The sequence below is a fragment of the Typha angustifolia genome, chromosome 6 (assembly GCF_048772165.1).
Source record: "Typha angustifolia cultivar Huaian chromosome 6, ASM4877216v1, whole genome shotgun sequence".
Classification (NCBI taxonomy): Eukaryota; Viridiplantae; Streptophyta; class Magnoliopsida; order Poales; family Typhaceae; genus Typha; species Typha angustifolia.
The window spans coordinates 353,743-373,015 of NC_133244.1; the positions used below are offsets into that span (position 1 = coordinate 353,743).

At 33.7% G+C, this 19,273-nt stretch overlaps 1 protein-coding gene across 1 annotated transcript; it reads right to left on the reverse strand.

Moving 5' to 3' along the window:
- Positions 1–6,093: 6,093 nt before the first annotated feature.
- On the reverse strand, positions 6,094–13,398 carry LOC140761017 (uncharacterized). The gene is made up of 3 exons (XM_073098179.1): positions 11,813–13,398; positions 11,182–11,371; positions 6,094–6,405 (listed from the first exon to the last, which is right to left on the reverse strand). Exons 1-3 carry the CDS (start codon positions 13,370–13,372, stop codon positions 6,278–6,280), a joined length of 1,878 nt encoding a protein of 625 aa, XP_072954280.1. The 5' UTR covers positions 13,373–13,398; the 3' UTR covers positions 6,094–6,277.
- Between the last annotated feature and the right edge of the window lie 5,875 nt (positions 13,399–19,273).

Sequence of the window (19,273 nt, forward strand, 5' to 3'; positions counted from 1 at the left end):
AATGATTTTATAATCCGACCCCTCCTTTGCCCTTATAATTCTCATTTAACACCTTGGGTTAACTTAAGAGTACTAAAAAAATATATTTCTTTATAATATATAAAATAATTTATAAGTATCTAAAAAGAAAAAAGGTGGATAAGGGTATTTTAGTAATTTGGTCGATATTAATGAGTTAAAATAATGCCAGGGTGTCAAATAAGAATTATAGAGAAAAAAAATAGGTTGAGTTACAAAATCTTTAATGACGAAATGTAAATTATAAAATAAATAAAATTTAAGGTGTAATTTATAAAAATCTCATTCCCTCGTGTGTGTGTGTATATATATATATATGATCGATTGATGTAATTCTAAGCCACTTAATTTATAAAGGTCGGAAAAGAAAGAGAGTGCATTCAAACTTTTCCGTAGTATATGCTTATTTTATAAAGTTTTGGGCAAAATATTAAGTTTCCAAACTATTTGAACAAATAGGTTAACTGATTTGTTTTTCTGATGCCATAGTTTAAACCATGTCAACTAACTTTTCTCAATCAGAAAAAGAAAATGGTGATCAAAATAACCCAGATCTTTTTTAGACTTTTGCCTTAAAAATTAGACATATATTTGCACATTTTATGTCTTCATTGTAAATTTGTTCTATTTCACTATTTTTAATAGATTTATCCCTCTCTAATCTTTTAAAAGTTTCTATCAACCCTGCTTTTATTTAATAAAGTATAGATAAATGATAAGATATGTCCCCATTAATACACAAAACATATAGTATCTTGAAGAAAAAACTCTTCCTTATTATGTGAGACTGAGTGTGAGAAAAAAGCTGTGGCCATTTTTCGTCCTTGTCCCTGTTGTCTTACTTATATAAACTCTGATAGTGCTAGGATATTTCCAATATAAACTTCGATCGACATTATTTTACATGCGTTGAAAATTTTATTTAATTTCTAAAACTTAATCTCTAATGAGTATCTTCAAATTCAACCATTTCGGAGGTTTTAAATTTAAATTATGTCAATTTGAATAATAAATTATCTTCCATTCACTCCTTTTGTTATATTTTTCTAATATGAATTCTAATTGACATTATTTTATATGCATTGAAAAGCTTATTTAATTCTCTAAAATTTTATCTCTAACGAGTATTTTTAAATTTGACTATTTAAATAATAAAATTAATTTTATTTCACTATTTCGTTTCTTTCTCATAAGAACTCCAATAGATATTTAAAATTTAAATTTGTCAATTTGAATAATAAAATTATCTTATAAAAAATAAGGCGAGGGCACATCGATTAAAAAATAGTAAAATATGGAGAATCAGTAATAAAAATATAAAATCGGGAGAAAGTGCAATTTGAAAAATATCTTAGATTTATTAGTTCTCATCTTTTTTTTTCTCATTGCCAATAATAAATGAATTTCAAGGTGGCTAAACGTTTCCAAAGAATAAGTTTGATATGGAACCAATCATTCGAGAAGGAGCATTACCTCTTTCTAATTGTTATTAGATCTTAATTAGTATTTTTTTAGGATTTATTAAATTTATTATCAACCATAAATTATCATGTCAGATGATACTCACTATATTTATCATGACCATTAACCTCTACCGCTTCCTCTACCACCTTAACCACCTCAACATCTACATCTATCAATATTAATAATTATTAACCCACCCTACCACAACAACTCACACAAACCATCATCACTTACTACCAGTACCATCTTCACTACCATCACCATCTTCACATGGCCACCTTTAGCACTATCACTATTTTAATTATGACTACACCTATCTTTATCATTATCTCATTACCACAAACCCTATCACCTTCATCATTTTCAACACCTTCACTACTGTTATTTTGACTTCCATAAACCCTAAATTGACCACATACCATTTATGAGAAACCTATGTAAAGGCTAAAAGAATAAGAAAAAAAAACTACAATCTTTATAAAAAAAATATCAAAATAGTGGAAACAACATAAGAGTTTATAGACTATAATAAATCTATTAAGAGTACATGTTGAAATATAATACGATAAGAAAAAAAAAATCCCTTTACAACACTATTACACAATAAATAATAAAAAAGGTCTAATACACTACTTAATAAATTGCTACAAAAGCTCTTGCCACTACTACAGTTAACATGTATCAAGTATAAATTAGTCTAATGCTTAATAAGCAGATACTATTACTAACATAATAATATGTATATAAGTATACTCAACATAATAAATACATAAATATAAAAATATCATATCATTATTATGATAATAAGATAAGCAGACAAATATATTTGCTAGCATAATTCAACTCATGCAATTTAAATATCAAAAAAGTTTGACTCTCCCGTCTATTGGTAATTTAATTGTTAGTTTAAAATGAATGGATAATATGTCTAATTGTTTTAGATCTACAAACAAAGATCTCAAGCGTAGACACCACTATGTAATACTATTATATAATTCCTCAATCTCTTTCCCTAGTTGGGGATGCATAATGGTGTGCACTAATACTATTCTTTCTGACCCTAAATTGCATATCTTTGAAATTTTTTAACTATGTTTGACTTTTGTAGTTTCGTTGATGCATCTATAACTGACTTTGGCCTTTTAAATTTTTTTATCCTTTCTAAATTTACTCTCTAACATGGGATCATACATAACATGTATATAATCATAATCAAGACCAAAGTATAAATAACAAATGTATAAGATAATAAAACACCTAGCGTGACATATAGTATCACATTTATGAATATAGGAATCAAAGATTTTCTAAACTTGTTATTCTTACTCGTAACATGCATATCCTAAATGAGAGGCGACATAGGTCATCTTATATAAGGTGCCGACACTGACTTCATTGTCAATGTAGGAGAACGATGAATTGGACATCAAGGAGGGTTCCATCGGCAAAGTGTGAAACACATGCTACCAAATATATGTGCCTCTCAAGTGGATAAACTCACAATTTTTATGTGATTGGTTGACCAATATTTTAAAACTTCTACAAATTAATAGTTAGTAAAAAAAATATATTAAAGGCCACAACAATCTCTTAAAATATATATTCATTCAACCAATTAGTAATATTGCTTTCGTAGGGGTTACAACTTATCTAATTTACAAGAATAAATAAATAACTGAATAGTAATTAGCTGTCACTAGTTTCGTTACAAATTCGAAATCATCTACTCATCTAATAAATATCTCACAAAATGTGGTAAGCATATAGCCTAACAAATGAACACATCTATAATTCAGAAGTAATGCAATAAATGATACAAAATAATATATATATATATTATTATCAAAATAATGCATTCATATAACATGCTCATTTTATTTTTAGATACAACTCATATGTATTAATAACATTGCTCAAATAAAATTGGTATCATAATAATACCAGTCTAACATGTTATTAATAGTAATTAATACAATTACTTTCTTGTTCACTATTATGCTAATTTTTATCAATTTAATCTATAAAAACTATAATAGATAACATTTATTTAACTTATTTAATAAATATTAGATTGTGTTAAATATAATTAATACTTTACAAATAGAACGAATTCATCGTTAGAAATAGTTAATAGAGGTACCTTCTAATCCACTATTATGGAAAATACAATCAACTTATAATAACTATTATTATAATTTTTTATTCTTAATATTTAGCTAAATTAATTTATTGAGGCCAACAAAGCATACAACTCTAAGATGAAAAGCTAAATAAAAAATTCTAAAACAAATAAAATTGCACAAGCCTTTGAGCAAGCCCATAACCTAATCATTTAAGCTGCAGGCTAAAACCAAGCCACCAAATCAACAAGTGGGCTAGGCCCAAAGCCTAACTCAAGTGTGGGCTGCTATCTGACCACAACCTAAATAACAGGCAGCACAACTTAAGGTGGGTCGTGGCTGAAACCATAACCCACAGAACCATGGTGGGTTGAGCTCGACCAACATCCCTCTACCCTGCCGAGGGAGGAAAAAAGACTCAACCTACCATCACCAATGACCACCACACTAATAGTCCATCCCATATCAATTGGATATGGGATTCTAACCAATGAGGAAAACCCAAAGAGAATAGGAGAATACCAATATGAATGATTAATGACGAATGAACAATCCCTATTATAGCGTCCACAAGAAACTTAGACTACCCACAACGTCATTAAAGAGAAATTTATAAGCAAATATTTCCCTTTAATATTCTTTATAAACCTACATTTAATACATATACTCATACAAGGATGGACCTCTTACACACTTTTCATATTTTGAAATATTTAAAAATATATTGTAAATGACATAAACTTTAAATAAACAATTAAAGAATCATTGATTAATTAAAATAGAGCTTAATTAGAAAAATACAAGCATTCATGCCTCACCTTATTTGCATCTCATCTTATATAATAATATCATCGTCTATGCAATGACATGAGGAGGGAATGAGATGAAGTTGGCGAGCTCCCCTCTTATTCAAATCCCACTATTTTTTTTCTCCTCCAAAGTAACCCAAGCCTCTGTTCCACACCATCATCTCCCTCTATGAGAAGCACACTTCTCTCTAGCAAAAATTCCCTCCTCGACTCCACCCATGCTGGCTTCCCCTACTCAAAATTCATATCGTGCAACAGAAGACGTAATCAACTATTAAATAAGTAGAAGTCCATACTACTATGATCGCCGCTATTATTCACATAATCTTCCACCACCTTCCTCGTCTTGTCAGTCGCAAGCATCATCCCCTTTGACCCCCAAAGTTTTCCCATGAAGTCCGCATGAATATTTTACTTTATGCTCCTCAGCTCCTACTAGAGCCACCGTTTCTTGTGCTTATATTTGTTGTCTTCTATTAAGACGGCTAGACGTGATCATCGGGCGGGCCGGGCCGAGCTGGGTTTAGGCCAACCAAGCTTAAGTACTTGTTCACGGCCCGACCCACCAATTACTTGGGTTGGTCCGAATTCGGGCCAAGCTAGAATATTCTAGCCTATTATTACCCACTAGACCATTAGATATTGGGCTTGAGTTGGATATAATAGGTCTAATATAATTGGTTAAATATAAAAAATATTATATTTTGTTGGGTCGAGTTTAATAGGCTTATATGAAGACATTTTAGTTATTTTTCATATGAACATATTTATATATTGGTATATAGTTTACTAAATATCCAATGTGAGACTAAATAAACTATAGAAATATGCATGCATTATGGATAGTGCCATAGATGAGAGTAGTGGATCAAGCTTTCGAATCGAGCCGATAGGCAAATGCTTAGCCCATGTCGCCCACTACTATCTCGGGCTCGAGTCAGGCCTAAATTGAGCTCAGGTCGGGCGAGTTTGGGCTGGATTTGGGCAGGTCGGGCCCAATAATTATGTCTAAAGATGACAGAGGATACAACTAAGGTACAAAAGAGGAATCCACCTAGCTGCTCCATAGTGTCAACTAAGATCATGGTGGTCAACCCAAATTAGCCCTCTCTACATTTTTTATCGCACCTCAAACTTAATAATAAAATGTGTTATATGGTATTATAGCACTATATAAAATGCTGATGAGTTCAACATTTTACGTAGTCAAAAATAAAATATTAATTATATCATCGCTTCATATTAGAAAACATTCAAGAATTAGAGTGTTTTATCATAAAAATTTGAAAAAGATAAATAAAAGTAAAACTTGGAGGAAGTAGTTTTTCTTTTCTTTTTTTTACTGTACTAAGCGCAGTTAATTGTGGGAAATAACTACTTAAGTCCAACTTATAAAATTTTTCTATATCTTAACAATATATTTTATAATTAAAATTAATAAACGAGCACAAAATTACGGCGTTATAATATATCCTCTTTTTCTAGATTATAACCTCCTTTTCTAATTAAGCCTGAATTATTCGGTGTGTTTTGTTTCAATAATGTTTTATTTAAAGAAATACTGATTCAATCAACATTTTACTTTTGACGGGATAAAATGATTAACAATTTAGTAATTTATGTATAGCTACAGTGAAATAGACTATTTTTAGTATTAAGTTTGAAATATATATATATATATATATATATATATATATAGTATGCATGTACACTCTTCTTTCCATGACGTAAGGCCAAGAAATCAAATGAAAATTTATAACACATCACATATTAGCCCTAAGAGTAAATGCAATTTGTACAAGACGATACCAGCGACCGATCACCAGAACATATAAATTGTTAGAGCTCAATTGCCACTTGAGAAGATTAGGCATCTATTCCAGGACCAGGATATGCGGGCAGACTCATTATCCGCTTGTCGACCACAGGACCTCCGACAGTGAAATGGTAGAGGCTCTGGAACTCCAAATCTTTTAAGCCAAGAACCTCATGAACTGCATGACAAAAAGCGGAAGTTTGTATCTATCATTTGTGTATTTCATAAGAACAGATATGATTGAAAGTAGAAGTAAAAAAAAAAGAAGAGATTCCTTTCAAATTTTACACATTCCGTTGGAAGTATAAACTGAAAAGAAGGATAATGTTTCTGACAGGGTTTATCACTACCAGGTATCTTTTGGAGCAATTGGTGATCAAAACCCACCATGTTTGTGAAGCTTATGCTTTACATGCTAGAACATAGACTTGGCGCCTTGATTCTTCTAATTGGTTTTAGTTCATTTACCTTCTCAATACAATGCCAAGTTGAGTAGACAAATTCATCAAAGGTTGAAAGACATAAGCAAAACATACACTTTAAGAAGGAATGATTAAATTTGTATGGAGTAAATATCTAATTAAATTAAAAGAACAGCTCTTGAAGAGAATTTCCGATAGGGAAGTTCCTTTGGTGAAAACAAAGGGACTTTCATTATTGGAGACTCAATAAATATCCAGCAATGCATTATGTTGCTTAGGCAGCATTAATGTCAAAAAACCAAAATTACACTATTTCCGAGCCTGATATGCTTGAAATGCTCCTAATACTCTTGGAAGGAGCTTGTTGAGTTGACTGCCTATATCCTATTCTCCTATTTTGCACTCTTAGTCAAAATGGTGCTTGCCGTTAGTTATCTGCCATCATGTTTATTCATCAATAGGAGGTAATCTCACCTATCAGTGAGAACTACTTCCAGATGGAGTTATTGCACATTGTACACCGACAATAACTGAAGAATTAGTTCCTAGCACTCAGGATATGAAAGATGATGATAACTAAAGAAGGATCTAGTTCAAGTAAAGAGTATCACAAATGTGATGGCTTAGCATATGCATTAGCATATAGGGAGAGAGATAGAGAGGTTCTACACACAAAAATGGAAACCAATAAAGGTGGTTACAAAAGCTTGGATCAGGGTGTGGGTGTAGCGATGTCAAGCTTTGCTGAACATTGAAGACTGAAGGGAGACTAAGCAATTATATACCAATGAGATAGGGTACAAGTGCAATTTTATCAAAACACTTGTAATGTGCAAACTATGTTGTACAATCTAGAAAATTTATAGGATCAATTCATATTATTCAGAGAAGATTGATACGTGCAAAGAAATCTGAGTTCCATTGAAAGAAGAAAAATCCAGCAATATGCAAGACTCAGTCAGGCGGTGCGAACCGAGACACAAAAATCAACCTAATTCACTTTAGAAATATAAGTTCGGAACGAACTGATTTGTACTTGGTTCGAATCAATCAACTGTGACTGAACTAAGAAAGTAATAAACTAAATTGGACTGAAATTTTCTTTTGCTAATTCTCAGAATATGTACCAGAGGTGTTTTTCATACTTTATAAAAGGAACCTAGAGACAAAGGGACTTCACTGAACTCAGGGAGATCAAAGTATTGTATACACAAGTTCTAGGTTTCCTCATATAGCATGCTTTCTATCAAAGTGTTATGAAAGCTACTTTATAGTTCCGAGTGCTTGTTCTACATTATAAACTGACCTAAAACATCGAAGAAGCTGAACCATTCATCAATCTACTACAACACTTGTTCTAAGAGATAGATCTATAGCTCATGTGCAAACCAAATAGAGGCTTTCTATTTTACAGGAATAGTTTATCGTGCAGAATGCATGCAAGAGGTTACATAAACACTCAGGCATCGGTGTATCAAGAGGAACTGTAAGTCTTATTTTTTATATTGGTGTAGATTTATCTGTTCTAGACAAATTCGTAGTGTTTTTCTCCTTAATAAGAGAGAATTTTTATATTAAAAATATTGTGTCATGGTCTTCGCTGTGTTTTTATTTTTCCTAATCGTACTAGCCTTTCTCTCTTCCACTAGATTTCAATTTTCGTAGTACTTTTAATATTGATTTTTCTAGTCTTAGTAGGATTATGTTTTTCAAATGTTAGGATGAGTTTCTCTTTTTTTAGAGAGATCAAGTTTGGATATGGATTTTCAGGGTTTTCTATCATTCATATATTATAGGGTGTTTTTTGAAATTGAGTTTCATTAGAGATCATATTATCTTAATTGAAGATGAGAATAATTCAGAGGATTTTGATAACGTGGTAAAAGCCAAATATTATTTAGATCAAGATAATTATATTGTCAAATTTAATCCCTATCAAGATAATTTATATTGTCGAGTCTTATTCCAATCATGATAATTATATTGTCTTTACTACTTTTCCTTCCATTTATTATTATTGTAAGATGCCTTTTCAGATAGACAAATTTAAAGCACGGATACTGAGGACGACATGGAGCTTCAAGCTGCTTGCAATACCTTGTTTAATAGACTACAAATTACAAAAGGCAAACCTAAAACTTATAGAAAAGACAGATTGAAAACTAAGAACAAATTGAAAGTCAAGTTGATCAATGAAATGGAGCAACTTTAAGAAGAAACTTCAACAGGATTTGAATAATTCGTTATCTCTATCTCATAATTTACCTTCCAAAGTAGTTTCCAAAATTGATAAGATTAAATTTTTCGAAGTTCATATGCATGAACAGAACAAATCTAGGAAAAGCCTAGATAAGATAATAAAGGAATTAGAATTTAATTTCTTTAAAGCTAATTAATCTCTTACAAATTATTTACAAGTTCAATAAAGATCAATCAAAAGGAGAAAAAGAAGAAAAACAGATTGAGATAGCAAAGTGACACATCTACTTTTCAGTTTTCACTTCTTTGACAAGTAACCAATATTCCAAGCAAAAGAACAAGATCAAATGGAGCTCTATTTCATAATGTGTTACGGATCAGATCTGGAATGATCCATCCGTAGGATGATTATGAAAATTTAGGAGGAGATAGCCTCACGAGTTAAGATTCTAATGGCTTTAGTTTCACCTAAATTGAAGGTCTGGATGAAAAGATAAAAATAAAATAGTGAAGATAGATCAGGGAGGGCAGAACGGTAATTTTCGACGTTATGGCGGTCGTCAGAGGATGGTGGACGGCCGTGTAGTAGAGTGGCTACTGGAGGTAGAATATGGCTAGGGTTTAGATGCTTGAAAGAAATCTACGATTAAAATCTACTCTTATGAAGATAAAGATAATCTAATAGCTAATGTAAAAAGATAAAGACGAAAATAATAACTGACTAAACTCAGATTTCTCTCAATGATCATTATCAACTCATATCCATCCCTATTTAGAGGAGCAAAATCCCTAACGGATCGGATCCATATGCGAATTATCCAATTTATTTGAAATTCAAAACAGAAAGATAAAGCTAAGTAACTAATTTGACTCAACTCGACTTGACTTAACCCATATGATCGGATCGTAACATAATAATTTTTTACTACTGAAGGTCATGTTGACCGAGTGAGTTTTGGATTTATTGTGTTTGGGTCAAATTTGAAAAATACTTAAAACACAATTTTTTGCTAATTTAAATTTCCGATTCGACTTACAGATTTTATTGCATTGGCTTGTTAAAATGATACGCAATTTTAAAGCCAATATGCTATTTTTATGGAATGAAGTTTTAGTTGCTTGGAATTGAATTGAAAATATTTTAATAAACACTGAGGTTTAATGCTTTGTATTAACAAATAAAAAAATTGTCATTAAAAAGGGGTACAAATGGTTATGATTGCCTTTGATTGATTACTGATTTCTTCTGAGCAATCGCTGGTCTAGTTGCATAAATTTTTTGATTACTTTATAGCCATATGACTAATTCGGATTTTTGAATTCTATGCTAATTTTTTTTATCTGAATATTGGGGAATTCTTAATGTCATTCAAACAGCCTCCATTGCATTTTTTTAGTTCTCTTTTCAATGTGGTGTTTTATCCTTACCTTTTATTACTCTTGCCAATATTTGACAAAAGGAAAACGAATTTATTTAAGTGGGAGAAATGATTTTTATTGTTTTACTACATGATTTGCTTATATTGACATGATATGTTGAACTTGCTTACATTGACTATGACTTATCATGTTTGAGCTTTATGAACATAGGTCATGTTTCATGTTTTGATCATATGCTAATTTGATTAGTCATCTACTTTGGATATGCATTGAATATCTTGAAAAATTGCCTTGACAAAATTGCGTGGATGTGATTGCAATTTATTTCAATGCTTATCAATTTCTACAAATTGTGAATTACTGAATTTCAAATTACCCAACTGATTTTAATTTGAGCTAAATTAATTTGAGGATCAAATTGTAATTTGTCAAATTAGTTTATGTTCCTTCCATACTTGCGTCTTACAGGTTATCTAGTGTTTTGATTCCTTGCAAGAACTTTAGATCTGAAATAAGTCTGTTGACTTCATATTAGGATGATTGTATTGGGTATATAATTATGTGGTTTTGTTCTTGATAAGCTGGTTACTCATTCATGGTTTTGTTCTTCATGAGATGTTCTATTATATGTCTACATACTACAGGCTGTGTTTAATGCACTAAGAAGGGTGTACGGCCAGCCGTATGTCCAAGAGAACTACACCTTATGCTTTGAAATAGTTCCGTAAATGAGTTGTAACAGCAATAGTAATGAAAATACAGTTTTCAATGTAGTCATTTAATCTATAAAGAGTAAAACGATCCCTAGTTGATATTGTCATCATGGATCTATTAAAAAAGCAGAAAACTTAGAACTAAACATTTAGATAATAATCAGTCAAATGTATTGCCTAAAATACTAGAATCATGGAGGAGAAGTTGCAGCGTAAATGTTGTAGTTTAGAGTTGCTTACCAGCATCATCAAAGTAGCAACCAATTCCCGTAGCAGAAATCCCAACAGCATGTGCTTCGAGGTACAACACTTGACCAAGAACTCCAGTCTCCCAGAACAACCGTGGATACATCCACGCATTCTTTTCACGCAAAACTGGCTCAAAATGGGCAACCATCCCTAGACTGAAACACCCATCTGAGGCAATATCCTGTATTTTGCATCATGGTTAGATCAATAAGAGAAGGATCACAAAGCAAAATAAACAAAATACATTCTTTCCAATCATCCAATTTATTCATTCCTCAAAACCAAGCAACTAATGTAGATAAACTTTAATAAATAACTTCAAATAACTCTCTCGCTTTGAGGACCAATCTTGCCACAACTTGGAACATGCATAACCTATTTTAACAAAAAAAAGTTAAGACTTTAGATTCCTCTACAACAAGAAGATCGACAAAATGTGCAAATAATAAGGATAATTCACTTAGCAACAATGGCATCTGTTAGTCCAATTGCTTCATAGGAAGGCAATAGAACAGTAACGGGAAAGAGCACTGAAACTGTAGCATTCACCAAAAGAACACAAACAGCACAGAAACATCAAACCTTCTACCTCAAATTAAAATTGGATGATGGATCTCCATACCTGATGGCACGACAACTGCTTGGCAAGCTCCTGACAGTCACCTCTAGCAAGCCTATACAGTGGGAGGCCATCTGGGCACCCATCAGGTTTTGTCCATTCAAACTCCGTCCTCATTGCCCGTCTCAACGCATCAAGATGACCCTCATTCCTCACCAGGAAATACAAGCCTTTGGGCAAATCCGTAACACTATGTACAAAAAGCACGGCGTGCACTTCTGCGTCCCATGTCAGGACCCTGAAGGGCAACGCATATTGCTTTCCCTGCTTCTCTCCCGAACCAAGCTCCCCTGACGGCAGGCAATGCAAGAGAATCTGGTAGAAAGTGTCCCTTTGCATAACATGAACTCCGTCCATATCCACTGCGCTTCGCCGCTTCCTAACAACCTCCCTAATCGTAAAATCCTGATACAATCCCTCTGATATTAATCCACTCTTATGAAATGGATTTATCGAGAACCGCTCATCATGGGCTGCCGCCGCCCGTGGCTTCTTGATCGCCTCTGCGGTCCGGTATATGACATCCCAACAGACATGGTCTTTGCTAAGCGAGTTGGGCTTCCCAAGCCACTCCAAGGAAGGGAACTTCCGCAATGCTGAGCTTAGAGCCGAGTAATCCACGTCCGGCTCGGCGCCAGCCGGGAAGAGGAGTAGCACGCAATCCGGGTGCTGGGCTTCGATCCATGGGAAATTTCCCCGAACAGGTCGAGACGGCAATTCGCCCGACGGCGGCGGGTAGGAATGCCGGACACCGATCATCACCTCAAGATCATCGTGCGAGAGCCCGTCGAGGAGGCGCGCGTCCCATCCGAGCGCGGCGGCGGAGATCGCGACCGCGGCGATCGCGTGGCCGACGTCGTGGTTGCAGTAGCGGAGGGCTCGCTCGCCGTACTTCCACGCCTCGCGCCAGAAGACGGAGGAAAGGGAGAGGAGGAGCAACGACGGCGGGGGGAGGAGGGAGGAGGGAAGGGAGGCGCGGATCTCGAGGGAATGATCTTTGGGGGAGTAATGGGCGATGAACGGAGAAGCGAACGGGGAGCCTGGCAGCGGCGAAAGGGAGATGACGTGGGCTTCGGTGGGGTGGAGGTTGCCGCTGCTAGGGTTTACACGGAGGGACCACGTCGACAGTCCGGTCGTCTTCCATGCGGAGAGGGAGAGCGAGTCGTAGAGGAGGCGGGAGAGAGAGGAGACAGAGAGAGGAGAAGGGGGAGAAGGGAAGCAGGAGGAGGAGAAGAGGGAGTGGTAATTGGGGGAGTCATGGGGAAGTAATTGGGGATGGGGAAGGGAGAGGGAAGGGGAGGAGAGGAAGCGGAGGAAGGGGTTCGGCTGGTTGGCCCAGTCGAGGCCGCGTGGGCCCCGGGCGTAGCCGGAGGTGAGGGAGTGCTTGGTGCGGTTGTGGTAGTTAATGGCCTGGTCCTCTTGCTGGGTATCCGAGGGTAGCGTAGGGGCAGTTGAGTGCATGGCCCGGAGACTCTTAGTAGTAGATGTCAGTGGTGGTGTGGGTAATCGCCGGCGCCTTAGCGGGAAGCGGGGAAGAGAGTGGGGAAGGAAGATATACGACATTAAATAAAGTTGTGTGTATAGTCGGTGGAGGAATGGTCAACTGGAGCAAAAGCCAGAAAGGGTGAAGAACGTTATTCGGTTAGCACTAGCAGTAGGACGGCTCATCTCGCCCGATAGCCCGATAGCCCGAAACCCATCCTAAGCCCGAACTGGACCCGACCCGGCCCTGATTGGTAAGAGGGTGGACCATAGCTTTCCTAGCTTCCAATTTCCAAATTCTTTTTTAACAAAAAGTTCTCAATCCCCGTTTCAATTAAACTTAAAAATAAACTATTAATCTCAAACAGATATTAACCCAACACATATTTAAAATACATATTATAATATAAGAACTCCAACAAACAATCAAAGTATAACCAGTAAGATATCGACGAGTTTTACCAACATTAGTAAGTAAATAAGTAAAATCTTAACAAGCAACAAACTACCAACGTACCATTCCACAATCAATATCAAGTAGTAAAAACTAACAGAAATAAAATAGGAACAAAAAGTAAATGTCTCGGGTAAGCTCAATCCTCTAGAGTGATTGAATAATCAATAACAGTCGCTTGAGTTATTTGGTGAGCTCTATTCATAGCTTCCTCTCCTCGAATTCTTACCCATCAAAAGTGACCCCACTTTGTGGTACAATTCCTCCTAGGATTTAGTGCAATTATTAAAATTTGTGTTGTTTCGCTACAACAAAATACTCCAAATAAAGCGCTTAGTGAGATTAACAAACACTTTAACTTTCTAGCCTTTACTTTAATATCATTTAAAGTAAACAAATTCCTTAGATGCTTGATGTTGCCATTGATTCACCCTATAAACAAAAAAAAAAAAAAAATACAACTCGCATTACCAAACCACCATTTTCGTAGCAAATTATATCTAATTAGAAGTCTATTGTTACAAGCTAACCATAAAATTGCCCTAACTTTAAATAACTTTTAGTTGTCATATCTTGAGCAAGCATCTAGATTTAATTCATTCATCATTAAGAAATATGTATAGTGATTTTGTTGTAAAGATACATTTTTTTTTCTCAAATCTCCAACTAGCTTTATCCACTTCATTGTTTATTAATGCATGACTACTGCTAATCAAATTAATCATATATTATTCTTCTGTTATTAACTAATCAATTAAACTTTTAAGGCACTGTAAACATCATCTCTAACAATCTAACACCTTCTCATCCCAAGCAATATCAAAAAGTATAAGAAAACTCTTAGTAAGAGAGCAATCTCAACCAAAACTATTAGTTTATAATTTTACCCTCTTACTATTATGCACATCAATTCCATTGTAGACTAGCTTTGAAATATATTCATTTTGTAGAATCCCTCTCCGAAATGGAGACCTTCTAGATGAATTTATTAATTTAAAAGATTTTAGCTTAATTTTCTTATAATACCTCTATATCGCAATTGAGGACCGCATCTGATTATTAAAATTAAATAATCTCCGCCATCACAATTGACACCTACACCTGATTATTAGAATTAAGTAATGTCCACCACTATTCTGCTAATAAGATATTATTTAATTACTCTAAGTTAAGAATTCTCATACCACTATACTCCTTCCTCATACATATTTTATTCCAATTGATCAACCATAGCCCTTTTTTTCTTCTTGGATACCATAAAGAAACTTTTTTTATAATTAATTAATTATTTTTTGCACCCACGTTAACATAATAAAAAATTATAGATAATATAAAGGAACAAAACTTAGAAAAGTGATTCTCCCTACCAATAAAATAGCTTTCATTTTTAACCCCAACTATTTTTGCATATCATGAAGTAGTTAGTCCCAACTACTTGATTAATAATCTTCCTCCTTATAATTTAAAATGTTAGCCAACTTTTTACCTTTTTCCTTATTATTATTTAACTAAATCAGTGAGCTTTCCTTAAAGTTTAATTTTAAGTTTAAAACTATCTTAATAAAGTAAAAAATTAACACTTTAACATTTGTTTCCTCATCTACAAAGAAAAAAAAAACAAAAGAGTATCATTTGCATATTGCAAGTTAATTATCTTATTTATTTTTACGTTACTTATCAATCCTTTGATCAAACCACTTTGTTATGCCTTTTATAATATCTTATTTAAACTATTTGCAGTCAACACAAAAAAGGTAAGAAAATAATGAGTCTCCTTATCTAAGCTTTTTCTTATATTTAGAATATTTATTCAAACCACCATTAAAAGTAATAACATAAAATCTTATCAAAATTGACTACATTGTCTAGTCAGTCCACTGAACTAATATCTTTTATCTTCTTCTTTCCTTTAATATCAATTAACTTCGCATTATCTTTTTAAAACTCTCCTTCCTATTGATGTGTATTAATCTTCATAATAAATACATTTTATATATTATTCTTCCATAGAGGCTTTTTCTACGGAACAACACCTTACAAGAATCATCTTAAGATTATTCATTCCAACTTCTCTAGTCATGAGTGTTGCTTTGATTAGAACTTGGTCTATAACCTTTTATAACCCAAGTATAAGACTTCAAACCCTCCAATATTTAATCATTGTTTTTAATCTCGCATCAAACCTCAAATACCATGCTTTTAATAAGTAGAGTTATTTTAATAGGAATATTTACAATATCATTGACTATTACCTTCAATCTAGCTAATTGTAGGTTATTTTTCCTCAATTTTTCATAATGTTTCAAAAAAATTTACAATTTTCATAAAATAAATGTAATTGCAATATCGAAGAAAATATACGATAATTAGATCCAAGTTAGTTTTTTTTCAACATCAATCTATCAATCTTTTCTCTAAGGTGTAAACATCACAATAGTAACTCCAAGATCTACTTCTCCTTCCCTCATAATCTTTATTTTCTAAAATAATAAAAAATCTAGTAGATATTTATGATCTGATACAACTCTAGCCTACCATTCATAATCCTCATCCATATAAGTATTCATAACTAGTTCCAATTTTTGAGCAAACATTCTACCTCTCCTAATAGTGGTGATCATGCATCTCTTCAACTTAAAATCATTCTTGCATATCTTTTCAAAAGCTCGAAAGAGTATCCATGAGAAACTAGTTAAAGAGATACTATTTTCCTCTATCATTCTTCGTTTATGCCTACTAGCACGATGCCAAATTACTGACTCTCGTAGCAAATCACACTAATTCTACATGACACCGTTCAACGTCTATACTCTCCACACCAATAATAGATGGGCTAATCGATGTTTCTCCACAGTAGATATAAACGGTAGAGTTTTCTTGATTTGAACAAGAAGCCTCTAAAAGAACATCTCTATAAAAGGCTTATTATTACCTAGCTCTTAATTTTCATCTTTACTTCTTATCAAGAGGCACGACTGCCATGTGAGATTATATAGCTCTTTACTGAGGCAATCCCACTCCATCTCTCCCCACTCTTATGGGAATTAGATCGATGACTATCCAATCCAACTTCATCATCAACCTAAATATCTTCTTGGATTAGGACTTCTTGATCCAGTCCATGGGTTTTCCCATAGGCTTGGCCTTTTCTATTAGACGTCATCCATTTCTTCTTTTTCTATTATAATTTCTTTCTTTGACATTTATATGTCATTTTTAAGACAATTACATTTTCTTTTTTAATCCTTACTTATAGAAGTAACGATGACATTTGACAAAATTTTCCACTCATACTACCATGATGACTTTTTATTTATTATTATAATACATATTATACCACTAAGAATTATTTAATGCATTCACCAATCTTGTAATTTATATCTATTATAACAGACACACAACAACTCAATCTTACTATATAAAATATTTTAAAGTTGTTTAATGCAAATACTCCTAAAAATTAGAATTTATTGTGATGTTACCACAAAAAATAGCTTCATAAAAATTCAGGAGATCACTTATCCATTATGTAGGACATACGTAGAATTTGGAGAATGGGTTTGACCTCTACAAAAATATATTACACATAGATCAAAATATTACTTCATTATAACTTCATAAATAATTATAAAATTTAAGTTACAATTATTTTACTTAAAATAAAATCATCGTCCAGCATAACTTTACAATTAAAAAAAAAACCTAAAAGAACTTTAAATATGATCTGCCCTTTGATCTCATTCGAAGCATGCAAATTATAGGATAGCTAAAAATCTTGACATAAGAGTATTAAATGGGCTAATAACTCAAAAGGAAAATTATATTCATAGTAAAGTAAAAGATAAGCATTTTGGTAAAATTAACTTACATTGGTTAGTATAGATCTTAAATGCAATTATATCTTTTATTGGAGAATATTTTATAATAATATGTAAAAGTAATGTCACAATAAATTAAACTTATTATTAAATAATTAAGAGACATAAAAGCTTAAAATTTTATGCTAACAGTTGCTTAAGAATTACCATAAATAATAATAGGGAGGGAGAGCTTACCAAGAGTGAAGAAGAATTGCAAAGACTTTATGCAAGATGTGATTGCTTATGTCTTGTCAATTTGGTTATAAATGAATAACAAAACTTTGACTACTTCTAAACCTAAGGAATTTCATGGTTTTATCTATCACATTTATAATTGTTTGTATTTGGCAAGCCTAAAAGGGGGAGAGACTCAGAAGATGGCAAAACTTATGCTTTACTACTTAGATCTGTATAAATCATAAACTTGTATATTTAGCCCTATCATGAGTATCATAGTGATATATTGATTGGGTTGCGGTAGGTGATGGTCTTCGGAATGGTGGAGAAGCTGACGTCGGCTCAGGAATGCAAGTAATAGTTGTTCCGGGTGAGATGGTTGGGTTGCTGCAGGTTAGCAGTGAAGATGGAGGTTGTGGGGAGGTTTAATAGAGTGAAGATGATGGCTGTGAGGGTGAGCGGTTTGGGGAAGAAGGTAGGTGGGTGAGAGGATGGCGTCGATCATGTGAGCTGGGGGGAGTACAAGTTAGGAGCTGGTATGCGTGGGTTCAACTGGTGGCCTCGGGGGTGCCGCCAGCTAAAGAGAGAGAGAGGGAGAGTAGGAGGAAGGGGAAAGTGATCTATAGGAAGCAAATTAGGGAAATCTTTTCTAACCCTTGAGGTGCTCACCACAACATTTATAGTGGCTATCCCATACTAGGTTACTTGCTCTCTAAACAATCTTAAACTAGACATCAGACTAGACTAACCCGGCCCTGGCCTAGTTTATAACATATATCTTTGGTAATATCTCATGTGCAGTTAAAAGATAACTATCCTATATCCAAACTGCTCAAAAGCATTTGTACTCCAATTAGAAATTTTGGTTTCTTCCAAACAAATAAAATCAAGTTGTTCTTGAAGAATAGAATCACTAATGAACCTCCTCTTCTCAGCTTTATCCAAACCCATAAGATTCCAAAGGATGCCTTTCATTGAATATCTTTTGACCCCACGCTGCCGTTTCCATCTCCTAAGGAGTTCAATAAGGCCAAAAGCCCTTTCCCTCTCCAAAGTCAACCCCCACAAATATCCATAATTTGCAGTAATTCACCAAGAGAACTTTCAGAAAAAAATTGAAATTACATGAGACTTCCAAGTCAAATTTGGAGAAAGTTTTTTTGCCACTTTAAATCACAAAAATTAAATATGGATTTCATCTCAATTTCATTATTTTCAAGTAGTAAAAATTCGATTCAAATAACACCAACCGAAATTTATTCAAATGATATAAAATAAAGTCCCATGTAGAGTTGATTCCATACATAGTATTACAAATTTAAGAGCAAAGCACAAGTAGAATTTCTCGTGTCAATAATAGGAGATTGAACCTCTCTTCGGGCACATCACAGGTTCGAAGACCCAAATGACCAGTCACAACAAGAGCTACGATGTAGCCAAGTAGAAAGGCCAAACAAAGAAACCAAGGATTTTCAGCATATGAGAATGGTA